The 26,459-nt window shown below is 45.7% G+C and overlaps 2 protein-coding genes across 4 annotated transcripts in view; one reads left to right on the top strand and one right to left on the bottom strand.

Annotated features, from left to right (window-relative positions):
* Window positions 1–26,459, top strand: part of LOC120740759 — a 288,808-nt gene that overhangs the window by 154,154 nt on the left and 108,195 nt on the right. The gene's annotated exons all lie outside the window — the stretch shown is intronic.
* tfr2 (transferrin receptor 2) lies at window positions 18,049–26,267 on the bottom strand. Of its 3 annotated transcripts, XM_040043228.1 has the most exons (19): window positions 26,143–26,267; window positions 25,253–25,512; window positions 23,827–23,862; window positions 23,530–23,746; window positions 23,272–23,455; window positions 22,857–22,997; window positions 21,875–21,983; window positions 21,557–21,799; window positions 21,337–21,476; window positions 21,093–21,268; window positions 20,901–21,020; window positions 20,701–20,783; window positions 20,554–20,617; window positions 20,408–20,475; window positions 19,260–19,330; window positions 19,058–19,142; window positions 18,756–18,980; window positions 18,540–18,680; window positions 18,049–18,446 (listed from the first exon to the last, which is right to left on the bottom strand). In XM_040043228.1, exons 2-19 carry the CDS (start codon window positions 25,355–25,357, stop codon window positions 18,192–18,194), a joined length of 2,463 nt encoding a protein of 820 aa, XP_039899162.1. In that variant the 5' UTR covers window positions 25,358–25,512; window positions 26,143–26,267; the 3' UTR covers window positions 18,049–18,191. The 3 variants fall into 3 exon arrangements, with proteins under 3 accessions (XP_039899162.1, XP_039899164.1, XP_039899163.1); XM_040043230.1 differs by lacking the exons at window positions 25,253–25,512; window positions 26,143–26,267 and adding an exon at window positions 24,880–24,971; XM_040043229.1 differs by lacking the exons at window positions 25,253–25,512; window positions 26,143–26,267 and adding an exon at window positions 24,807–24,890.

The following is a 26,459-nucleotide window of genomic DNA, read 5'->3' as shown; positions in this document are numbered from 1 at the left end:
CTCCCCGCTTTCCTCAGGCAGCGCTTCCTGTAGATGTCTTGGAGGGAGGGAAGCTCACCTCCAACTATCCGTTCAGAGCACCGCACTACTCGCTGGAGAGCTTTGCAGTTGTAGGCGGTGCTGTTGCCATACCAGGTGGTGATGCATCCAGTGAGGATGCTCTCAATGGCACAGTGATAGAAGGTCCTGAGGATGCGGGGGCTCATGCCGAATCTTTTCAGTCTCCTGAGAAAGAAGAGGCGCTGCTGCGCCTTCTTCACTGTTTTGTTTGTGTGTACTGACCACGTAAGATCCTCAGCCAGATGTACTCCAAGGAACCGGAAGCTGCTCACTCTCTCCACAGCAGCGCCGTTGATGGTGATGGGGGTGTGTACTTCTCTGCACCTCTGGAAGTCCACTATCAACTCCTTTGTCTTTGCGACGTTGAGGGTGAGATGGTTGTCTTGACACCAGTGGGTCAGGGCGCTGACCTCCTCCCTGTAAGCAGTCTCATCACCATTGGTGATAAGACCTACCACTGTAGTGTCGTCCGCAAACTTCACAATGATGTTGGAGTTGTTAGTGGCCGTGCAGTCATAGGTGTAGAGTGAGTACAGGAGAGGGCTCAGTACACACCCCTGTGGAGCACCAGTGTTCAGTGTGATGGGGGATGAGGTGATGCTGCCCAGTCTGACCACTTGGCGTCTGTCAGACAGGAAGCTAAGGATCCAGCTGCAGAGGGAGCTGCTCAGTCCTAGATCCTGCAGTTTCCTGTCCAGCTGCGAGGGAACGATGGTATTGAATGCTGAGCTGTAATCTACAACCAGCATTCTCACATACGTGTCTCTCTTCTCCAGGTGTGACAGGGCAGTATGTAGTGTCAGGGCTATGGCATCATCAGTGGACCTGTTGTGGTGGTATGCAAACTGTAGAGGGTCCAGTGAGTCGGGTAGTGCAGAGCAGATGAAGTCCCTGACAAGCTTCTCGAAGCATTTGCTTACGATGGGGGTCAGGGCTACAGGTCGCCAGTCGTTCAACTAGGAGATGGTGGAGGATTTGGGTACAGGGACGATGGTGGCCATTTTGAAGCAGGCTGGGACTACAGACAGAGAGAGGGAAAGGTTGAAGATGTGCGTGAACACTCCAGCCAGCTGAGCCGCGCATGACTTGAGGACGCGGCCGGGAATCCCGTAGCTTTGCGTGCGTTCACCTTCCTGAAGCACTTCCGCACATCCTCCTCAGACACAGTGTGCGCACCGCGGATGACGTCAGTGCGCACACTGTCCGGTCTCATGGTGTTCGCTGTGTCGAATCTAGCGTAGAATACGTTTAGATCCTCACACAGAGAGGCCGTGGTCTGCGGTGTGCTGGTTTTCCCTCTAAAGTCTGTGATCGTGTTTAGTCCCTGCCACATACTCCGAGGGTTGTCAAACTGTTGCTCCACCCTGTCCCTGTACTCACGTTTGGCTGCTTTGATCGTCTTCCGGAGTTGGTAATGTGCGTGTTTGTAGTCCGATGTGTTCGCGGAGGCAAAGGCGGTGCTCCGTGCCGCGCGAACATCTCCGTTAATCCAGGGTTTTTGATTTGGGAAGGATTTAACTGTTCTGGATGGGACGACATCTTCCACGCATTTCCTGATAAATCCGCAGACTGAGTCTGTGTATTCATCAATGTCCTTAGCAGCCACGTGAAACATTTCCCAGTCCGCGTGATCAAAACTGTCCCGCAGCGCAGACTCCGATTGGTCCGTCCAACAGTGCACCGCCCTCCGGGTTGGAGCTTCCTGTGTTAGCTTCTGCCTGTAGGCGGGCAGGAGCAGGATGGAGCGGTGATCTGATTGGCCGAATGGGGCACGGGGGAGGGCTTTGTACGCATCCCGGAAAGAGGTGTAGCAGTGGTCGAGTAGCCGATCTCCACGAGTGTTAAAATGGATGTGTTGGTGGAGTTTGGGTGAGACTTTCTTCAGGTTTCCCTTATTAAAGTCTCCGGCTGTAATAAACGCTGCCTCTGGGTGTGCGGTTTCCTCGCTGCTGATCGCGCTGTACAGTTCCCTGAGTGCACGGTCAGTGTCGGCTTGTGGGGGAATGTAAACAGCCGTAATAATCACTGCTGTAAATTCCCTCGGTAGCCAGAATGGCCGGCACTTAATCATCAGGTACTCCAGGTCCGGTGAGCAGAAGGATTTGACCGGGTGCACGTTCGCATAATCACACCAGCTGTTGTTGATCATGAAACACACACCACCGCCTCTGCTTTTCCCAGTAAGATCCTGTGACCTGTCCGCGCGGTGCACAGAGAACCCCGGCAGTTGTATTGCGGAGTCCGGTACTTTGTCCGATAGCCAGGTTTCTGTGAGGCAGATCACGCAGCAGTCCCGCATCTCTCGCTGGAATGAGATCCGTGCCCGAAGCTCGCACAGCTTGTTCTCCAGAGACTGCACATTAGCCAGTAATAAACTGGGTAACGGTGGTCTGTTAGTGCGCCGTCTCAGTCGAACCAGAACGCCAGATCTTCTCCCTCTGCGACGGCGTTTGCGGCCTCCAGGGCCAGAGAACAAAGGCGTCTCAGGTGAGATGAATGGGGGGTCTGCAAACGGAGCGTCCGTGTTGCAAAACTTGAACTCCGGAAAGTTATAAGAAAGACAGTCTTTTATGTCCAGTAAGGTTTGTCGGTCGTACACAAGGAGACATGTGCTACGCGCGAATAAATGAAGGAAAAGTAAAATTAAACACAGAAAAAAGCTGTTGCTTGGGGGAGCTCGCGACGAGGCTGCCATACTCGGCGCCATCTTGAATCTGGTCAAAGATAATGGACTCCTGGTTAAGGTTAGGATTAGGGTCAGGGTCCGTTGATCGGTGGACAGAGGCGGTTTCTCGCACCTTAAGTACAGTTTTTTGTTTTACGGCGGTTTTTCCCGAAGTCGCAAAAGTATGACGTCACAACATTCTGATTGGTCACTTGCAATGTTGATCCTGGAACAACATTTAGTATGATGATGTGGGAACAACACCAACACGAGGATATCAGATCATGCACATCTGACCCACGTTAAACTCATGGACTGAACATACACACACCCACAACCACCTACACACACAATGGACAACTACCCTCAAACACACAATAATAACATGAACCACCACTCACAACCACCAGCACTTTATACAGCCTCTGTAGAAACTATCTACACCCTCACTTATCTTAACTGCACTACTGTATAGCTCTGTGTAAATAATCATTCTGTACATACGATAATTTTTAACCCTACAACTGTTTATAACTTGCATAGTTCCCATTTCTGTATAACTGTATATCTCAGATTTCTGTGTAGTTTTTTATTTCATATTTATATCCTGTTCATATCCTGTACATAGCTTGTACTCACTACAGCCTGTACATACTTATAGTTATAGAATATTCACAACATACTTCATACCGTGTACACTATAACATACCATAATAGACCCATTTCTGTAATATACTCACATATCTATATTATTGCTAATATATATTATAATATATCTATATCATGACTAAAGCACTTCTGGATGGATGCAAACTGCATTTTTTTTTTGCCCTGTGCATGTGCAATGTTATAGGTAATAAAGGTAAATTCTATTCTAATTCATCTCTGTGGTCAACATCTTACATTTTATCTGATCTGGCCTAGAGGTTGACAGGTCAAGCGTCCAGTAGTAATGTACATCGCCACTGCCCTGGTGAACCATTGTTTCAGCAGTTTCTCCTTTTCCTGCAGTTATCATTCCAACAGCTGTTGAAATGATTGAGATTCCAAGTTTTACCATCATATCTCTACCCAAAAGGTTCACAGGACATGTTGGACACATTACTACTGAACCCTGAGCTGCCTCTCCTGTGGATGGATCTCTGATCCATACTGGCTTAGAGATTCTGTGTTGATTTAACTGTCCATTTGCAGAATTTACATAAATGACACAGTTCGAGGGGTTTAACTTCTTTCCCTGATAAATTCAACAAAACCTCAGTCAAATCTATGGTTTGGGGCACTGGTTGTTGTTTGTGGCAGTGTGATGGGGTGTTTAAACATGCATGTGTATTGGCAGTGGCAGCAGATACTAGTCATTTATTATATGAGGGGTTATGTGGATCTGGTCGTCTATACTCCTCATATAGTTCCTCAGGGCACTCTTTAGCATGATGACCTATTTTTTCCACACCTGTAACACTCATCCCTGTTCCTTTGTCCTCTCCGGGGTGGCCTATTACTTCTGCCCCCCCCGACTCCTCCTCCGCCTCTACCACATCCAGTCTGCCCTTGAAAAAATATCTGAGACTCTTCATCAACATAAAATGTGGCAGCATTTAATGTATTTTGCAGTTTTTTTTTTTCCTTTTACTCTTGATCACATCCTGTGCATGCCTTGCCCAGTTCATACATTGAGTCACTCCATCATCATTTTGCTTTCTGATAAAATCTGCAATGGATGGATGGAACCCACTCATTAAGGCATGTTTCAGCTGCTGTTGATAGGGGCCTGCTACGTCTGCATCTTCTTCAAGTCCACTATGCCTCTTAAACACTTCCTCTAATCTACCTCGATACTCATGAACATCTTCTCCTTCCTTCTGTGTGCGTTGTGAAATTTTTGTATAGTCTGCAGTTGTTCTAAAAGTATTTCTGATACACTCCATTAATTTGGACAGCGAGACCTGCATCTCCATAGGGCAGGGTGTTATCACCTGGCCCTTTGCCTGTGTACCCTCCTCTGACACGGGTCCAATCATAAGAGGGACATCTCCTCCTAAAAGTAATCTCAGTTTCCTGTCCATTTAAACGGTACGAGGAACAAAGCTGTCTGTGTCGAGCTATGAACTCATCAACATTAGTCAATGGGTCTACAAGGCTCTTGCAAGCATCAGCACATTCAGACTCGGTCCATGGCTGGTAAACACGAATAGTGCGGCTATCATCCCCGTCCACTCCAAAATGTGGGCTAGCAACCTCTACCATAGGGTAAGTGCTAACCTCACGGAATGGATCAGGTTCAGGAGAAAAACGTTCTTCATCTGCACACACTGGGGCTGAAACACCATGTGTTTTTTTTTGGGTTTTTTGTTTTGTTTTTTGTGCTGTGTCAGGGATGGATATGTGGTTGCAACCTTTGTGTTCACTTTCTGTCCTTTGTCTCCTCACCTGCCCAGTCTGTCTTGGACTCAATGCTTCTCCTAATGTCTCTCCATACTCCGCTTTTAGTCTCTCCTCCTCTTCTGCCTCTGCTCTCTCACGCTCTTCTCTGGCTCTTCTTTCTGCTAACATTCTTGCTCTTCCTAATGCTTTTCTACGGTGTTGTTCTAAAGTAGTTGCAGTGGATTGAGCTGTGGTTTCATCCTCAGGTTTCACAACTACTGCTTGTAATATTGCTCTTAACATTGTGTGCTTCTTTTCTCCTTTGAGCCTGCTCCAGCCACAACTTAGCAACTGCTAACTGCAATTCCTTCCTCCGTTTGGCTTTCCCTGTTTTACCTGCTGCACTTATAGCTATTTTTCTGCAAGCATTTTACCCAGAACCATGACAATATCTTTATATTTGTAAGATGTTTTGAAAAGTGCCCCAATTTGTTCTAATTAAAAGTTTGTCATATTTTGTTGTAATGTAAGAGTAAAATAAAAAGCTAAAAGCAGCTATTACTGTTTTACTGTTACAAGGCAGCAGGTGAAGCGAGGGAAAGGCATATTTTGCAGAGGACATGAATGTGATTGCCATTGCAACAAACAGTGACGAGGTTGAGAGTGGAAGCTGCCTCATCACTCTCTGAGCAACTTTCTTCCCACTTGCCTATCCCTGTGCGGACAAGTAATGCATGCATGGTACTGAATTTAAATCAATCACACTGTCATTTATGAGACAACTAAATAAGGCTCCATTAACACCTCATGCTAAAAATAAGCATAAGAAAATAAGAACGAAATGTTGAGTTTTAAGCCAATACTATTGTACTACTGTTAATGAAACACAAACTGCAACATGTGAATAATAATAATAATAATAATAATAATAATAATAATAATAATAATAATAATAATAATAATAATTCCGGCATTAGCTCATTGTATTTCCTCATGTGAGTGAAGTTGCCCCCCACAAACACACACACCTTCTTCAGAGTGAAGTTGCCCCCCCACCTTCTTCAAATGCAACAAAAGTGGTATCAAACATTTGTGCTACGTTTGTGCTGCTATAATTGTCGCTTTGTGCTGCTTCTGTTTTAAAGATATTAATGAAAATTTAAAGGTCAAAAGGTCAACCAGCCCCCCCACATTACCCAAATCAAACAAAAATGATGTCAAACATTTGTGCTACATTGGTGCTGGTTTGTGCTGCAAAAATTTTCGTTTGTGCTGCTATCATTTTAAAGATATTAATAAAATTATGCCTTGATGCGTGCTTAATCATCCAGGTAAGTAAATCCCAAAAGGTTGATTCTGTTCATCTGGACATTTTCAGTGGGAGAAACATTTCGTCACTCATCCAGGTGACTTCTTCAGTCTCAGCTGACAGCAGGTTTCCCCAAACTTATAAACAGGACATGTACAGAGAAGAGAGATGTTACATCTGTGTTCACTTGCATCCCAGTCACAGGAGCGTTGGAGGTCGTTCATATGAGATTACAGGATCACCCCAAGCTCAGGAACAGGACCACTCTCAGCACTGATCAACTGTGTTTGCTTTTGGAACTGTGTCTTAATTCCACCTATTTTGCATAAGGGTCAGTACCACAGGCAGAAACGTGGGTGTGCCATGTTGGATTTGAAGAAGGTGGGGGGGCAACTTCACTCACATTATTTCCTCTTCTGTCCTTTAAGTTCAGTCTTCATCATTCTTTGCTCACTACATCCACTCTCTCTGCTCTGCGCATATATACACCATCTCAGCCTCACGCTTTCTCTTTGGCTCTCAGCGAAGGCGGTCGCACCTTTTCTCCTCTCCCTTATCTTCCCTGCTTAGATCCTCATGTCCTTGTCTTGTCTCATGTTGTTTTTTTTTTTTTTATTTTATTTTTTTTTATTACTTTCCCTGGAACACTCTCTCACAGTCTGTCTCTAAAACCTAAAAGAGAATTATGGATTTGATCTGAATGCTATTGACACCCTTTAACGAGAAGTCTGGGGCTCGGGAGAGCCTGAGTGCCCTGGAGGGACTTTCCCTGCCGGATACACGATGGACGGGTGGCAGAGGATCGTGTGCCTGGCGGGACTGTCGATCGAGGACGCTGAAGATATCTACCTATTGGAACCATGATAACAGGGTTCTTGCTGATCGGAGCTGGCTTGACCCTGGCTTATCGGAGAATTAAGAGAGCGGAACCGGCGGTTCAAACCCCCACAAGGCTGCCCGCTGGGATTGGAACGACAGGTGCAACTTCTCAGAAAGGGCTCACTGAAGGCAGCATGGTTAAGAGCTAGGAGGCGCTAACGACTGCAGTGAATGCTCAGAATAACACCTTTGAGCGTATGTATGTTGGATTACATCAGGAAAGAATCAACTCAGAACAACATCTCTGGGCGGAGCTGGATTACACCTCGGATCAGTTGGCTGCGGTCGTGATGTCTCAGAATCTGCTATGTGAGCAAAAAGAGTGACAAGACCACAGAATCGACGGGTGATAACATCACGGAGAAATTCGCAGTTATTAACGGGAGATTGAGAGACCAGTGTCAGAGTGTTAAAAACAGCTAGAAATTCTCATGAGTTGTTTGCAAAAGAAAAATCACCATCATAATGCAGCTACCCCTTCGGTGCCAGCTGTGGGCTCAAGGCTGGAGCCGAACAAAAACACCCTGATAACAACTGTGTTGAGTCTGTTCCTTCTCATTACCTACAAGGCCACCTGGGTTGGCTGGTAGACTGTTTACTTAGCCTGGCGGGGCGAAGGACACTGTCTCAGCTGAACTATGGACACACACTTACACTGATAAGCACACACTCATACCCCCTCCCTTTCCAAACGCCTTCAATGCTTGTTTCCTGTGGGGGAACATGGCGGGTCTGTGTGCCGCGCTGGAATGGTAGCGCTGTGCAGGGCGGCTGCTGTGTTCGCTTCGGATTACTCCTCACCCCCCACCCAATCCTGTGGCTTGTCATGTCTTTCACAAAGTTGTGCTGTGGACATTTATGTGCTTTTTGTGCTGTCCTACCATGGAAGCACAGCATGAGTAGAGGTCTCTTTTTTTCCTCTTGTGCTTTCCCACTGTAGTGTACATTTCAGTGTTTTTTGGTAACGCTACCGATCTCCAACTTGTATCCCCATGTAATGTCTGTGTTGTGTGTGTGTAAGGTCGGGGGGGGGGGGGGCATTTCACTGCAGGGCAACCTGCATGTGGCGAATAAAGCTTTGATTGACCTCTTCAAGTGTCACTTTGGTTTGGTGGCCTCAGAACTGATTAGTATCTAGAACCTAGATCGTCCGTTTTTACCTGCCCACATGTAGTTTGTTCTCGAAACAACTACAAAAACACAAAGTTGTGACTACAATGATAATAATCAGTTTCAAACATATTTCTGACACACGGGGTAACACTTAAAGACATGAAGGTGATATGTTTTTCAGAATCTTCTGGGTCACAGCTATAAACCACTTGTTGATGAAGATTACCAGCCAGTGAAAGTCTTTCAGAATGACTGTGGAGGTCTCCAAGCACTGCTGATCGATTCCTTGGTGATAGTTGGAGTGACCTATGAACCACACTTACTAATACAATTGTTACCAAGGGCCTGAACAGCACTGTAATCATTCAGAGTTCAGCATTGTTTTTGCTGGTAAACTGTTCTCAAACTTGTGACACAAGAGTCTAGATCACCAAATCAGAGTACAGGGTCTTGTTTCTTTTTTTGTTTCTTTTTTTTTTTTTATCTATTTCACTTTTTGTACTTTTTATACACAAGTTAGATGTTCCTTCACTAATGTTTGTGTGTGCCCTAATTACAGTGCTCTGGGGTTTGTACAACATATATATTACATTGTTTTTGGAGAGTAATTCAGCTGTTTTCTGTAGGGGTGCAACGATATTCGTATCGATATTGAACCGTTCGATACAGTGCTTTCGGTTCGGTACGCATATGTATCGAACAATACAATTTAAAAAAAAAAAAAAAAAAAAAAAAAAATTAAATTTTTTTTTTTTTTTTTTTTTAATGTGTCCCGTTTGGATCTATAGCCATCAGAATTGTTGTCTTGAGGCCAAGAAAGATGCCAAGAGGATTTATTTTACCAAGTGGATCATCATATTGGTCCATTTGATTGACCTTTATTATAATTATGAATTTATTTTATTTTCAGTTGCAAACGGGACAGACATGACTGTGGGATAGGACAGGGGGAAAGAATGAAAGAAAGAGAGGGAGAGAAAGAAAGAAAACCAAAGGGGATAAAAAAAAAAGAACAATACAAAATTTGTAATTTATTTTATCAACTTTCCTTCTGACGATGCTGTCTGTGTTGAGCGCTCAGTGAATCTGCATTTGACTACTCCGCCTAGGCTCGAGAGTGCAGCCTAGGCGGAGTAGTCGAACGCAGATTCACTGAGCACTCAACACAGACAGCATGGTCAGAAGGAAGAGCGCAGGGCAAGCTAGCGAGACAGAAGTGGACCTCCCCCACCCTCATTCAGATCTGGCGTTTGGAATTATTTTGGTTTTTCATGTGACGTATGACCCTGAAGGTAAGCGAGTCATGGACTAAAGTAAAACAGTATGTTGGATGTGCCATGCAATGCTCAATTACATGGGTGGGAGCTAGTGTGTTAGCGCAGTTAGCTCGTTAACGTGTTGGCCGTCTAGCCCCATGCACGGGGCGATCGACGGTAGCTCGTTAACGGAGATTTGCCGTGTTGTGGCGTTAAGGTTATTTCAACGAGATTAACCTGAAAGCACTAGTGGGAACACAACGAATATGACTGCACATTTACGCCGACATCATCCTAGTGCAAAGACAAAAACAACAAGCACGCATGCTACAAACTTTAGCCGAGTCATTTAGACAGCTGTTAGCACATGATTCTCCTTATGGGGACCTGATATGTTTAATATGCTGCTGAGAATATAGCCCAGAAGAAGCGTATAGTATCGCTTTTATTTTGGAAAGAGACATTTCTCTGTAATAAACTCTCTTTTCCAAAGATGAGTGATTCCTCAATCAGATACAGGGCTCGCAATATCGCTAGCCCAACGTCCCGGGGCTATCTCTGCCCTGCCTGTCGGGCTATTGTAGGAAGGAAAAATATATGTCAATGCTTTTGCATTCTTTCAGAAATGTAGCTGGGTAATTATGTCATTGGGTGAGCCACTGTCAATATGTGACATATTGAAATCGTGTTTGAATTTGCGCTTGTTTTTTTGCTTTCACTTTGCAATCGCGCGAACTGTGTATAGAGAGCGACAGTACTGATCTGTGAGTGATGATAATTTGTGCACCAATTCCTCTGACATCGTCTTATTAATTGTTAGCTTACTATGCAAACATGACAAGTGAAATCTCCCGCAGCTTAAACATGTGAGAGGTTGATCGCGCAGAGAATCGCTGAGCTTATGTGAGTGTGTGTGTAAAAGCAGCAGGATATATATTTTAGTTCTGCTGAGCCAAATAAGACAGGTCAGGGTGAAGAAGTGACAGCCAAAGAAAAGCTTACCACAAAACGGAGAAGTTATGACAAATCAGACTATAAGGCAAAAAGAAAGTGCAGCTTTATGGTTTCATGGACAAAAGAATTTCTGTGGCTGCAATATGATGAGCTAAATAACCAGGGCTGCACATAAGTGGTCCACAGGTGCGTATTCGCTGTCAAAATAAAAAACACGCACAAGGGTTAGGGTTAAATTTAAAAACTGTACTTTTGAGTTAAAATATATATTTATAATTTTAATAAATGACAAATTAAAAAGACATGAACATTTTTTTTGTATCGAAAAAATATCGAACCGTGAGACCAAAGTATCGAACCGAACCGAACCCTGAATTTTGTGTATCGTTGCACCCCTAGTTTTCTGATGCAGAACTGATGATGGTTGAAAAGTGCAGCCCGACTACACTAACCCAGGAAATTAATTCGCACTGCTGCATTTTTAAACTCCGCCTTCCCTGTTACCACACTGAGCATTCTGACACTCTGCTGCCCCCTAGTGCCCGTGTGTCTTCACTGCATCTCTGCCCTCCTGATGCTGGCTGTTGTAGAAGCCTTCAGTCCAGCCATAGTGTGACTAAGAAAGTCTCACTGTGCTCACAGTAACAGTCTTCTCTCTCCACTCTGACATGTTCGCTTGTGTTCTGCCTTAGCATTCATTTCATGCCTGAACTGACTGACTGGAAAGTTTTCACGGATTAAAGTTGGAAATCAGTTTATTCTGGTTGAGAGAAAACTATTCCTGTGCGTTTTTAGCCTCTGAAATACATCACTGCTGTGTCCCAAATATTATGGAGCCCTGAAAACAAACTGCAGAAATATATGTAAATGATATTTAATAAAACTTAATTGTGAATGAAAGTTTCTCCTGCTCTGATTGGAGGTTCTGAGCACAGACGGGTATCTGTGATGTTTGTGTGCACAAATCAAACTGACTCTGCTTTTCATTCAAAGTCTTTATTAAAAAGCTGCTCACAGCCACACTAAACCAAACGCTTGTTACAGTGGTTGACTGGTCAGCTCTCCTGAGCTGAACCCCTCAGAGAATCTGTTATTATGAAGCTGAAGATGAGAAACAGCTCAGACACCATCATTTTCCTCAACTACGTCCAATGGAAGAATTGAAAAGCAGAATTCATGAGCACATAGGTTTCATGTAAAGATGAAGCAGACAGTAAAGTGAGCGGTCCACACACAGAGTCATCGTCTACTTTCTGTCAGTAAACCCTCACAGATAGATAAACAAATGTTCTGAATGCACCGTGACTAAAATACAATGAGGTTACATTTCCTGTTACACTAATGTGTTTGATTTCATGTGTAGTTTGTGCATTGTGTTTAGTTCCCCTGTGACTTATTAGTTTGATCCTGTTGACCCGTGTCTCATTTTCCTCACAATTCTTTGTCAGGTTGTCTCTCACTGCTGTAGTTTGGATTTTTGATATTCAGTTTTCAGACCTTTGTTGTGGATTTGCTGCTGCATACATACATACATACATACATCCTTGGGACCACTTCCTATTTAATCATGAAAACATATTCTTCTTTTCTGTGGTTTGTTAAAAATCAAAAAGCTGATCTGGTCTGAAGCGCTGATGGTTCCTGACAGTCTGCAGCTTTTGTCTGAGGAACAACACGCTCTGCATAGTCGTCATAATGAGGTTATAATGTTGGAGAAATGTCTGGGTCCTGTTCCAGACAGCAGGTGCAATAACTCTGAGCTTTCTATCTCACAGTCACCTCCTCCTGAACAATCATTTCTTTGGAAAATGGCATCAACATTCCCAGACTATCACTTAGACCTCAGTGAGATAACCCAGGCCTAAACTTTCTGATGAGCATCAATAACAGATCCTGTGACATGATTTAGTAAACAACTGTATTCTTGTATCAGACTAAAAACAGAGCTCATATTTTCCTTGTGAAGTGTCCACACAGTCTCAGCCTGGTGTGAATGTTTGTATGTCAGACTGGTGAACAGGCTTCCTCTCACACTCTGTACTCTGTGCTTCGTCTCATTCTGCAGACATAACGTTACAGGGAACCTGCTGTGTGGAACATGTTCCAGGTAGAACATCTCATTGAGGCTCATTCGTTAGCTGTTAGTAAAGGAAAAACAAACATCTTCAAGCTCGTGTTCTCAGACCATCACTGAGCTTCACTGAGCAGCAGAAACATACATGATCTTGTCAGAGTGGAGGTGTGAGCTTCATCGTCTTCTCCTCACCCATCAGCTCCTCGTTCTTCATTCGGACTAACAGACCCCTCAAACTCTTCGATTTCTCACCGAAGGAAAGGAGTCATCTTTGTCCAAATGGCCAGCGAAGCCTTGTCTGCCTTGGGTTACTGACAAGTTGAGCTGATGAAGACAAACGCATAATGTCACATGACCCAGTCACACATGTCACATGATTTAAAGATTAGAGATGTCATCAGAGAGAGAGAGATGAAGAAGAAAGTCTTTAAGAGCCATCAGCTACCAGCTTCAAACTTTACGATTATTCAGAGCATCATCTAATACTAGTGACAGCACAAATTCCACTGTGTCTCACACACTGTCCAATATTACGTATGAACTAATTACCCTGGATTATACATGTACTTATTATACTTATATATTGTACCTCAGTAGATGTATGCAGCTGTCCCTGGTAAATGCAACATGTGCTTGTGACGCCTGATGAAGGCTCTAAGGTCCCTGTTGATACAGCTCTAAGTACTCTAGGATCCCTGTTTGGGTTCTTTCTGTTTCCCATTCACTCGTTACTCCCTTGTGTATATTAGCCCTGTGTTTTCCTTTGCCCTTTGTCACGTCGTACCTCCTCATGTGCTGTAAGCCTCTCTTTGTTTCTGGTTTCAGTTTTAGTTCTGTGTTTCCAGTTTCCCAGTGTGTTGTTCTGAGTTTCATACTCAAGGTTTTGGTTTGTTTTTCTGTGAGTTTATGTTATGATGGATGTTTTTCCAATAAATAAAGCTGCCATTCTAAGTTTTTTTTTTTTTTCTTCTGTGCACGAGTGTCTGGATTTGAGTCCACATGCATGCTGCATAACCTCACATGACAATCTTAGCCTCTATGATGTCTGACAGGAGCTTCCATGTGGTCCTGAGGTAGGTTATCATCTTGTAGTTGGGTGAGACCGGTCCCTTCAGGGGATCCTTGGGGATCAGGACTGTCCAGCCTTCAGTCAGTTATTCCAGGTGTGTCTCATCCGTTAGCGGCTGGTTCATTTGTCCTGCCAGACACTCATGGAGTGCGGTCAGCTTCTTTAACCTGTAGGTATGGATCATGCTGGGGCGCAGTGATGTCCACTGCTTCAGCAGGTGTCGTTACCTGTGGAGCAGAAATGAGCAGCTCCGCCCGAAAAAGTTGTTCTAATGTTACTTGGTGTAACTCTTCACATGCTATACCTTTTCCACCTTCTTCTTTTTATGTATTTACCTGTGGAAGTTCTTTCATCAGCTACATCAGGCCCGATTACAGAAGCAGCAGATTTACAGTTTCATGTCTCCGTTGATTGTGTCAGTGATTAACACGGGTGTGATGACAAGCAGATCTCACTACCTTCAGAGGTAATGCTTGGAAGAAACGTGAAGGAAGAAGGAACTAAAATATCACCGATTAAGTTCAGCAGCATTTCTTTACTGCACCAAACAGCAGGGTGAAGCCACTGAATCTCAGCTCACTGTAAACCGTGCACACTTTATAACACACTCACGTACCTTCTACAGTCTTAAGCCTTTTATGTTCACAATACAGGATGACGCCAAAGGCAACAATCAGGACAACCAGGAGAAGCAGGGCAACTGCGAGGACTCTGGGCCAGAGTGGAGGTTCTGTAATCAACGCAAACAACCACACCATCATCGAACATGATTCACATCAGAGTTCACTTCTGCTCTGACTGTTGACAGCACTGACCTTTGACCCTCAGGTATACTTCTGTCCGCCTCAGATCTCGTCCATACTTCCGGGTGGTGCAGGTGTAGGTTCCACTGTCAGAGACTGTAGGGTTCCTCAGAGTGAGGCTGAGGTCTCCAGTCTGCAGAGCGTCGGCTCTCATTGATGTTCGGTTGGAGTAACGATGGTTTTGTTCTTTCAGCTCATCTCCGCTCTGCAGACGCACGTGGACTGTTGGCTTCTTGAACTCATCACGGTCCCACACTGCTGCTGTGGTGTCGCTGGAAACATCCTTTGCTACCTGACAGGGCAGCAGGACAGAATCCACCCCCTCATACACCTCCACACCTGAGGCATGCTGAGAAACTGAGGAGAGAAACATGAAACGGGTGATTCCACAAAGTTGAATCTGTTCATCTGGATGTAGCATTTTCAGTGGGAGACTTCTTCAGTCTCAGCTGACTGCAGGTTTCTCAAACCTTATTGTGCAACAGTACATTTAATAACTGAAACCTGCCCACTGAATGAACATTAGGCAGTGAGGTCAGTTCCTTCATCATTAAAATGCATATTGTCATGACCACTGATCAAATACCATTGGGTGTGCCATGGGTTCCCCAGTTCACGCACTGTGGGCAATTTGTACACGGAAGAACTGGAAAAGAGGGCTTTGCTATCCTACCCTGGGGCACCACCAAGTTATTGGTTCAGATATGTGGATGACACCTGGGTGAAAATCAAATCTCAGGACGTACCACATTTCACGGATCACATTAACTCTGTGGACCGACACATCAAATTCACCAGGGAGGATATGAAAAGAGGCAGGTTAGCCTTCTTAGACTGAGATTTCCATCAGGAATGGGGGACATCTAAAAGCTGACGTGTACCGTAAACCTACACATACGGATCAGTATCTGAGGTTTGACTCTCATCAGCCACTGGAGCACAAACTGGGTGTCATCAGGACGCTACAACACAGAGCAAACACCATCCCCACTGACACAGCAGCCAGGGAGGCAGAAGAACATCACATCAAGAAGGCCCTGAGTAAATGTGGTTATCCCAGCTGGACTTTTGTCAAAGCTGGGAAGGCACCAAAAGAAAGCTCCAGCGGATCCAGGAGAGAAGGACAACATTTTGCCTAAGCGAAAACCTGTAGTGATCCCATATGTGTCAGGAGTATCGGAGCAGTTGAGACGCATTTTTTCTAAACACCAGGGTCTCTGTGGCTTTTAAACCCCAAAACACACTGCGCCAAAAACTGGTCCAGCCCAAGGATCGGGTCCCCCGACACTAACAGAGTAACATAGTGTACGCTGTTAAGTTCCAGGAGGATTGCCAGGATCTATACATCGGGGAAACCGAACAACCTCTGGGGAAGCGGATGGACCAACACAGAAGAGCTACCTCGTCAGGCCAGGACTCTGCAGTCTGTTTACACCTACAGGCCAGTGGACACTCTTTCAATGATGAGGATGTAACATTCTGGACAGGGAGGAACGCTGGTTTGAGCGCGGAGTCAAGGAGGCAATTTACGTGAAAAGGGAAAGACCATCTCTGAATCGAGGAGGGGGCCTAAGGGTCCATCTGTCACCATCTTACAATGCTGTGATTGCAGCCATTCCCCAACTCTCTGTGAATGGGACTCATGGTTATTGATCAGTGCTTGTTGATCTGATTGGTATCATCAGTGAGACTCATAGACCTGTCTTTCCCACAGATGCAGGACAAAGAAGCTCTGTGCGAGTCAGCAGTGGGTGGAGAGCAGAGCTCCAGAGGGTGGAGGCCTCACAGAGCACACATTCATCCAGCAGGACAGAACACAGCTCCACACAAACTGCACTCATTGTTGTGTTCATAGAGAGAAATGTCTCCATTCACATCAGAACAGGCGCTCACTGACACGCGCCCAACCATCAGCACAGGTGGGCGGGACCTAATAATGTGTGTCTCAACATGTGTGCACACAGATGATCATGACCATAATTGCCTACACAAGAATCGACTCCCACAGATCATCTTACCATCTAACACGTGTCATGTGACCTCAGTCTGTCCTCGGATGACTGTCCCAAAGTTAAGTTCATCCTCAAGAGCGACGAACAATAATAACATCAAAAATAAGTAGAATAAAAACAAAGTTCTCCACTCTAAACTGATTCCAGACCGACCGCTCAGATCTGCAGCCATTACACTCAGCACAACTCTTCTTCTAACATGCACAAACACACATTTGCACACACACATGCACCTACACAAAACATATAAACATGCAAAAGCACACAGACATGCAAACATGTGCACACACGAAAGAAGAAAATTTTCAACAAACTCTGAACATACTCATTACAGAATAGTGTGTGTGTGTGTGTGTGTGTGTGTTCCTACCATGCAGGAGGACCACAAACAGCAGCCTCAGCTTCATTCTCAGAGTCCAGTTAAAGAGTGTTTGTGTGACCCAGCTGATCCTCCTCCCAGTTCCCTGGTCTCATCATTCAGAGAGGAGGGACAGGAAGTGGAATGCAGGAAAGCATGGACCACCACCCATATTACAGTGAACCCCAGAATAGTGAAAGGGATGAGCTGCACAGGTACAGGTGAGCATGCACAGCACGACTGGGTCCAGTCTGACACAAAGCACCGCTGAACATGCTGCACAGGGGAAGAGAGGTGGAGTGCATACACGCTCTTTACCATTGGAAGGGTGGAGATAAGCCTCACTGTACCTGTAACACATGTTAGCATGGTGTTTGTTCAGAGCTCTGGTGGGAGCCCGACACTCTGATGAGCTCTGTGGTTTGATCCATTAATGAAGCTGTGATGTTGTCTAATTTGTAACCAGCATAATATAAACTAAAATGAACCTGAGCATCATAAACCTGAAACTGCAGTCAGAGATCCTGCTGGGAGTCATCACTGCAGAGGTTATCAGCTGTCTCTGTTCCACTCAACAGACCATAAACTGTGTTCACTTATATATTGAAGTAACAACAGTTGTGTAGCAGTTTTGATGTCTACCAGATTCATAGTTCAACATATTTCAGCTCTGTGTGTCACACTTCAGTTCAGTTATCTGATTTAACTTCCTCGCCTTCATTACGTCACCCACCGCTGTTACGTGCACTCAACAGCAGCAGGATATCAGAGTGCTTTAAAACCTGATAGAACATCACTAGAATCAATAGATGGAGACTGATTTGTGTCCAGCTGAACTGCTGCCACTTTGATTTCTTTCATTCGTAGCACTGTCTGTGTAACCAGCAGCGACCATGCTGAAAGCCACCACCAGAGGGCGCCATACCTCCTGTGGATCTACTATTATGGTACTTGTTAAAGTTGGTCTGAACTTATAAAACAGCAGCTCCCAGTCTCTGAGCCACATGCATCAACCAATGGGCACGAAGAATACCACTGATATGAGCTAGACAGCTGGTGATGATGATAATGATGATGTCACTGATGTTAACTTCCTGTTTGGGAGGTGAAAGGAAACATAAAGAATCTCATCGTCTGTAAAACACTTTAATGGAAGTGAAGTCAGTGAAAGGATTGATGAACAATCATTGACCTGAATGTCTGCACTGCAAACTCATATCTGCACATAAATAGATACTGATCGATAATTAATAATCAATCACTCTGGAGCAGGCCTCAGTGGGTGAAGCGGTGCATGTTGTGGATGCTCCACACGTCTCCATTCAGAGCGTTGGCGGCGCCCTGCAGCGTCCAGGTGAACAGCGCCAGCTGCCGCCTGAAGCTGCTCTCGTCGAAGCGTCCGGGGTCAGAGGTGAGCAGGCCCAGGTGCTCAGTGAGCGCACTCAGAGTATGGTTGCCACGGCCGTGGATCACATGACGGAATGGCGTCTCAACTGCAGACACGTACTGAGACAGGAAGTAGTACTCCACCTGCAGGACACACATGAGAAGACATGCAGTACTCTGTCCAGCACTCGTGTCTTCATGATTCCGCTGTTCCAGTACTGTTTGCAGCACTCGTACCTTCATGATGCGAGTGTTGTAGAAGCGTGTTATGGTGGGCTCGTGCAGGTCGCTGTAGTCGATGGCTCTCTGCAGCGTCTCTGCCGCTCGGCTGTAATCTCCTCGAGCGCTGAAGACCCACTGAGGAGACAAACCTCTGGACTGGACACACACACAGAGGTCACATGACAGCGACGGGTTTAAACATCTGTAGAAACTCTCAAACAGGTGAGCTACCTGCAGCTCAGCAGAGTGTTTGTTGAGCTGAGCACTGAACTGCAGCACTGTCTGGGCATAGGAAGTGATGCGCAGCGGCAGGATGTGGTCGTGGGCCAATCGCAGCACCATTTCCCCCACCAGCTCCCCTAAGCTCCGCCCCGTGACCCCCAGACGACCCCCCAGCACCTCCTGCAGGCGTGAGACACTGTCCAATGGCGTGTTGATGAATGGATATGCTCGCTCCTGAACATGTGACACGGATAACATGACATCATCTACTATGACAGTGAGTATGTATGATGTTGGCGTGTAACGTGTACCTCGGTGAATCTGAGCTCCATGGCTGGAACTCCTGCAAACGCCGTGAAGCTGAAAGCGCCGCTGTTCAGATACAGTGGCTTCATACTGAGGAGACAGCAGCGGCTCAGTCAGGCGTCATCACAGTAACGTGTGTGTGTGTGTGTGTGTGTGTGTGTGTGTGTGTGTGTGTGTGTGTGTGTGTGTGTGTGTGTGTGTCCTCACATCCTCCAGCTGCCTCCATCTCTCTCCGCCTGGCTGTAGATGCTCTGACCTGCATGTTTGGGATGCTCCACCTGGAACACATGAAGGCCCACTCATGCACAGCATCATGTGGTTTGGTAATCAATTGATTGCTCCGGTTAACCCTTTATTTAACACAGCCTGTACATACTTATAGTTATAGCATATTCATAACATACCTTCATACCGTGTACATTGTAACATACCTATAATAGATCCATATAATGTAATATATCTATATTATTGCTAAAGCACTTCTGGATGGATGCAAACAGCATTTCGTTGCCTTGTACTTGTGACATGTGCAATGACAATAAAGGTAAATTCTATTCTGTTCTATTCAACTGATGGGCCCAGTTTACAAGCAATCTTTAAATGAGTGTGACTCTATTTCTGTTTGAGAAGATGAGGTTTATGGGAATATTTAGTGTATCATGGTAGCACAAGGCCTAATGTACACTTCACATGACCCTACTCTTCAACCATTATGGGCTAGAGAAAAAATTTAAACGTTTGCTGAAACATGAGGATGCTTTATTTTTCATTTAACAGCCAAAGTTAGAAAATAATCCCAGGCTTGCATGATTCTTGGTTGATAAAGGGTTAAGAGAGGCTAGAAAATAAGGCCTTTCTCTGTCCAGTAATTTAGTCTTTTAGAGGCAATGGCACAGACAGTCCAGACTCACCTTTGTGAATAAAAGCTATTTGTAGATACATTTAACTGTAGTGTGGTCGTAGATTCATGCTTTTACTGTTACATGATTGGGGCTTGTCTGGGATCGTTCCCAACTCAAAAACAATAATCTCATCCGTGCATACATAGATGATCCAACAATTATACTTCAGCCACACAAAATGGACAGAAGAACTAAATCTTGGGGTTCAATTCATATATTATATTAAAACCTTGGTATTTTTAAAGTGTTTATTGCAAATGAGTGTGTCATCGCCATAGCATGCACACAAAGGTCAGCTGTTGTCCATGTATAGATCCCTGAGGGACTCCGGGTCCAGAAAAATAGGATTAACATTATTTTTTTAATAAATGTGTGACGGGCGATGAGGTCCATCCAGCTGTGTGACCACAGGCTGCACTCAGTATTAATGCATCACAGATGTATCACACTCACCTGTCTGATGGCAGCGTCCAGCAGGTCAACCAGGAGAGGACTGGTGTAAGCTGACAGGACCTCATCACCTGATGAGAAGGACAACATAAGACACCGCGTTTGGTTAGCAAAGAAAATGCTTTCTGATTGGCTTCAAGCTCTGTTACCCATGACTGCCTGGTCCAGACTGAAGTAGGCCACAGCCTTCAGGTGAAGCATGGACAGATAACCCTGTCGAACAAAGGTCAAAGGTCAGGCGGTTATTTTGATAATCTGTTAAATTTTGGTTTGGTTTGTATTTTCTGCGGCTGAACCTCGAGCCATTCGGTTGCTCCAACATTCCCAAAGTCTCCAGCATCCCAGCTGACAAACAACAAGCTGCGTCTTGGACTGAAACCTGTAAACGAATCCATCAGTTCAGACAAATCAGAGGAACCAACACACCAAAGTAATGCCAGCATCATTTCAGCTCCCACCACCACAGTAAGCACACATGCATCCAGGTGAGTCTTACCCTTCTTCACCATGGCTGAGAAGGTTCGAGCCAGCTCCAGCAGGATCGCAGTTCCAACTCCGGACTTCACGGCTCCCGGACCCAGAGAGTCCCTCTGAGCTCCCAGTATGATGTACTGGTCTGACAGGGAGATACTGAGGTTTACCACTGTGGCACATTCACCTGTCTCTGTGTGTAGTCAGCAGAGCGTACCTGGCTCCACTCTGCCTTCCAGTGATGAGAAGATGTTGTTGAGCAGGATCGGCTTCATCACGTTCTGAACCGACATCTGGACTCTGCGACCGTTACTGAACTCGGGACCGACAACGCAGCGCACGTACGGCAGCCGACCCTGCCAGGGCCGAGGACAGGACGGGCCTGTCAGCTGGCTGAGACACAGGACAGCACTGTGAGTCACACTCACACCTGGGCAGGGTACCTGAGGGGTGGGGCTTACCTAAGCAGCTTGGAGGCCACAGTGGCAGTAATTGGCAGGGCTGGAATGAGTGGCAGACCGGAGGACTGAATGGGCGGGAACTGAGTGTGATTGAAGGAGGGAAAGCCAGGGGTGAAGGGGTCCCCTGACCCTAGGTGGACCTGTGATTGGACAACAGAAGGGAGATGAGGATGCTTATTGGCCAGGAGACGTGGATAATGTTTGTTTGTGTGCGTGTTACATGTTCAGACACAGCAGTGTGTGTGTTCAGGCCAAGGCGGCGAGGGTCCTGCGGCACATCAGCAGGGTCAGGGTAGATCAAAGCCCCACTCGCCCCGTTCTTCTCAGCCAACCAGACCTTCTCCGCAAAACTGACCCCGCCCCCAACACGCATCACCACCACACAGCCAGCCACAGACACGTCCTCACGTTTCAGCCATTTAAAATCCTCCGGTCGGCCATAGTTGGCATAGACCACACCCCCCTGCAAAGAGACATACATCAGTAACTGGGACTTTGGTTACCATGGTGACAGATACTTCCTTTCTGGTTGGCTCACTGTGGCATTTCCTGTGGAGCTGTACGGGCAGTAGTCAGAAGGGTTGAGAGGAATCTCTTCTGAGACCCGACCTGCAGAGTCCACCAAGCTCAGAGAGCTCCTCTGAGACCTGCACACAAATAAATGAATGTAGCACCCTCTGGTGGTCAAATTGGAGCACTGCTGAAATGTTAAATAGCTCTTTATATTGAGCTGTGTGTAAATGTGGGTTTGGTTTCTGTCTTTAAATCCAGCCGTTAGTCCTTTTCTGCTGTTCTCACTGTTATTACAGAGTCATTCTCATTCGTTCTGATCAAGTCACTGCTTTGGAAACATTTCAGAAGTGATTTCATTAAAAACATATGAGGATCCTGTCTCAGAGTGACGCTGAAAAACTAGTTCATGCATTTATTACTTCCAGGCTGGACGATTGTAATTCATTATTATCAGGAAGTCCTAAAAAGTCCCTGAAAAGCCTTCAGTTAATCCAAAATGCTGCAGCAAGAGTACTGACAGGGACTAGAAAGAGAGAGCAGATTTCTCCTGTTTTGGCTTCCCTTCATTGGCTTCCTGTTAAACCCAGAAATGAATTCAAAATCCTGCTCCTCACATACAAGGTCTTAAATAATCAGGCCCCATCTTATCTTAATGAGCTTTTATAAAAAGCTCATTAAGATAAGATGGGGCCTGACCGTCACCCAGTAACTACGGTGCAGCAAAAATAAAGGGTTTTTTGTTAAAGTTTTAATTCAGCTGGTCCTGGATCAGCTGCTCCCAGATCAGCTGGTTCCAAATCAGCTCCAGAGCCTGACCACATGTTCAAAGCAATGGTTCTTTCAATTATTGAAAGAACCAGGATGTGCTGGGACTTTACTCGTGCTGAGCTTCAATCAGCTGCATCCATTTAAGACCCAAAAGTATCCTGATGTGACATGTTAAGTGTATGATGGGTTATTTTGTTGCTGGTCTGTCCTGAAAGTGGGGGAGCTTCTCCGACTCTTACCTGTCGGGGAACTGCAGCGTGGCGTATAGCGACTCGGTCCAGGTGTGGTCCATCTGCAGCTCCCTGAAGCGCTGCAGGATCTCTGAGGCCAGAGAGGTACCCTCCGAGGAGCCTGGAGGATGAGCTGCCCTGCTCACGCGACTGATCACACATACACACAGAAGTTATTAAATAGGACCCGACTAAATTCTTTCATCGTTAATAAAATAATAACGTTGCTGCTCTACCAGGTGTAACAATCAGGTTTAACATCCAGGAATCCATGAAAATGAAATTTATTAAGTTTAACAGAGTTAGAAGTTAGCAGGAAGTTAGCTCGCTAGCTTCAGAATCAGATCAATCAATCACTTCATTGATCTGTTCTTGTTTTGCCTTATAATCTGGTGCCTTTACGGTCCGTGGTGGTGAGCATTACCTGACTGTGTTGTGGATGTCTTCATCCTGTAGCAGCTTCCTCATCATCAATCTTAGCTCTCCCAAGTAAAGCCCCGCCCCTCCTTCTGAAGGAGCTTTAGCCCCACCCAGCTGCTGCTCATGCCCCTGCTCTGCTTGGGAGCAGTGGTACCGCCCACTGAAGATCCCATAAGCCAATAGGAACGCTGGAAGAGAGAAGCAATGCCGGCTTTAGTCACATGATGAGACTAATCGGTTAAAATGATTGGCATCTGTTTACCAGCAGTGAACACGATGACTCCGCCCACACACAACAGCACACAGCATCGCCGGTATCCATGACGATACCTCATCACCAGAGCTGTGAGGTCACTGAAAGGTCCCGCCTCCTCCTCGCCTTCTGATATCGCCAGCCTCAGCTCCGCCCGCTGAGCACCTCCCACCTCCTCTTCTTCATCATCATCAGACACTGAGTGGTGGACGGACATCAAGGAAGCCTCCAGAGAGAAAGATATAACCATGGTAACAGGGGAAAGGAGGCGGAGCTTGTCTCACCTGTGTTTCACGTGTGTCTCACCTGTGTCAGGTGGGTAGTCATGGTAACAATGCAGCTCTGCAGGCACAAAACACAGGGACAATCTCAACAACAGGAAACACCTTCATTGTCTCAGCAGATTGGAAATAAAAGCGTCTGGAGGATGTGAGGTTAAGGTGTCTGGGAAGGGATCTCAAAACCTAAATCTGGGACTGAGAGGTGAAACGTCTTCAAGCAACCTAAAGAAGTCCAAATGCTTTTCTTTCCAAGCTCCTTCGACTATGATGACCTGGATGACTGAGAACCTTCACAGACATACAGCACACATTCAGCTGCGAGGTGAGTCTGTGTTTCTGAGCTCCAGTAATCAGTGCATGAAGTGAAGTCTGATGAGCAGCAGTCTGAGGGGTGTTTGGGCCCGGCTGCGCTCCACAGACACACACACTAACTGAAACACCTGTAAGACTTCATCCTTTAATTATTCTGAGCTCTTCTGTTTCTATTTTTCAGTTTGTCCTGTTCAGCTGATCAGAACTGTGGCTAAGAAGAAAATAACAACGATCAGAAACTTGCAGCCCTGAAAAGTGTACCTTTGAACTTTTTGGGTATGAAATGTGATTATTTGATGTGTTAATTTTTGCTTTTGTTCTAACAGTTTTTACAAAGTTCAGTTTACAGTACTGAAGATTTTCACCAGCCCAAAATGTCTCTGTAGGTGTAGCTTTGCTACGCCTCGGCAGGTTTGAGTTTTCTCTCTGCTTGTAAGTGCTCTCAGGTGAGGTTGCTGGGCTGAGCCGTCCTTCACACGCCTGGTTCGAGTGGCAGCACCGCTCTCTGCAGATCACCCTCAGCAGTGTGGCGACTGTACTCACCTGCTCCCCCCAAGCCTTTAACTTGGCAACACAGAAAATAACGCTTGCTGTCCACTCAGCTATTTGACCCTCTCTCTCCTCTCTTACAGAGCTCTCTGCACCATCCAAAGGCTGCTTCATAACCTTATTCATCTGACCTAAGCCCCTCACCAGCAGTGAGTGACAGCACCACAGCATCTGAACCTGATGGAGTCGGCAGCACACACACTCAGGAGATTCTCACCTTCACCTCCGACTCTCTGTTTGACTCCGGCTGCTCTCAGTTCAGGATCCAGAGCTTCATCATGGGTCAGGATGAGCTCGGGTTTTGTTTTTTTTTACTCCTCAGCCTGCTGTGATTGGCTGCTCACAGGGGTCAGAGGTCAGCGTGTGCTGTCTGTTTGATCTGCTTAACTTTATTAACAGCAAAGTAAACACACGCCCACACTGCAGAGCCTAAACAGCTCTCTGTCATTACAGGGTTTGAAAGAAGAAACCGATCACATGACTGTGGAAACAGATTTATTGAGAAAAGAACACAAACACCCACAGAGCTCCGCCCCCTCCAGCCTGACAGCCAAACAAAGCAATGAGAGACTCAGTTTCCCAGCACACACCTGGTTGTCCTCTGGCTCAGGTCCATCAGGAAGCAGCTCACCTGGTTGGGCCTGAGCGGTTCCTGGTGATAGACAGGTGTAAAGACTTTGCACACACACACACATGATGACTCCAGCAGATCCACCACAGTCCACATTCAGCCTGACTCAAAGACTCTGGATCAAACACAGAGCTTCCAGCTGCTGCAGCTTTACTTCCAGCTGACAGAAGCAGAACCAGGTCCACAATCAGGATCAGCCACTGGGAACCAGCATCAGTCCTGGGGCACAGACAGAGGAAACATTGTTAGACCAGGTCTGACTGCTTTAACCAGCACTAGTCCCAGAGTCTGCTGGTGTGTAGCAGCAGGACTGAGCAGGATCAGCTCTGCTGGGCTTATCTAGTGCACTTTTATACATGTGAATGTTCCCACTGCTAATAAATAGAAGCAGTTGTATTAAAAACACGAACTTCTGTAATTAATGACTCATCCACATCACAATCCTGACACTGAGCCTGATGTAAATTTGCTGTCATTCATACAGGAAATCACCATACGGGCACATGTGTGGTTACACACAGAGATCCAGCCCTGAATCTTTCTAGTATTTTCATTCCCTTTTTTAAAATAATCATCATTAAATACGACAGAATCTGACTTGCATATGTAAAAAACCCACCCTGCAGCCTGAGTGTGTCTTTATAAACTATCTGCCTCCTCATCCTTTGTACCTGCACTCAGAGCTGTGGACTCAGCTGTGGAAGAGTGTTTGTGTTGTGGAAAAGCTCATATTAAGACAAATAATGTCTCAGTAATCAGCTGGTGATGTTTAACAATCAGTTCATTTGCTCACAAGGATTTTTAACAGGTTAATTAAAATACAAGCTTTAATTAGATTTAGAGACTCACCATCAGCAGAGACAAAGAGGACCGAGGAGAGGATGAGGAGCAGCACCCACACCTTCATCTTCATCATCATCAGGAACTCTGTGACTCTCTCTGAATGTCTGCGAGCTCGAACACAAACGGCAGCCAATCACAGAGCAGGGACTACATGATGTCATCAGTGTCCAGGCACACACACACACACACACACAGCAGACTGAGATTAATAATAGGATATTATATAAAACTCATTTTGATCAGAGCCTGATGAAGATCACATGGATGGAAAAGAAAGATCCGATAAAGAAACACCGAACAGGTGGTCAGGTGACTCAGATGGT

The sequence above is a fragment of the Simochromis diagramma genome, unplaced genomic scaffold, assembly GCF_900408965.1.
Source record: "Simochromis diagramma unplaced genomic scaffold, fSimDia1.1 OVJJ01000768.1, whole genome shotgun sequence".
NCBI lineage: Eukaryota > Metazoa > Chordata > Actinopteri > Cichliformes > Cichlidae > Simochromis > Simochromis diagramma.
The sequence above is the reverse complement of the archived record's forward strand: the minus strand, read 5'-3'. Positions and strand labels throughout refer to the sequence as shown.

What these genes read in the sequence shown, in the direction of transcription:
- tfr2 (XM_040043228.1), bottom strand. Translation starts at nt 25,357, where the DNA reads ATGTGTGTGTGTGTGCAAAGTCTTTACACCTGTCTATCACCAGGAACC. An exon ending in GGAAGGCAGAGTGGAGCCAG is followed by an intron (nt 21,021 to 21,092) that starts GTACGCTCTGCT and finishes TCTCCCTGTCAG; the next exon opens with ACCAGTACATCATACTGGGA. An exon ending in GAGCAACCGAATGGCTCGAG is followed by an intron (nt 20,618 to 20,700) that starts GTTCAGCCGCAG and finishes TTTGTTCGACAG; the next exon opens with GGTTATCTGTCCATGCTTCA.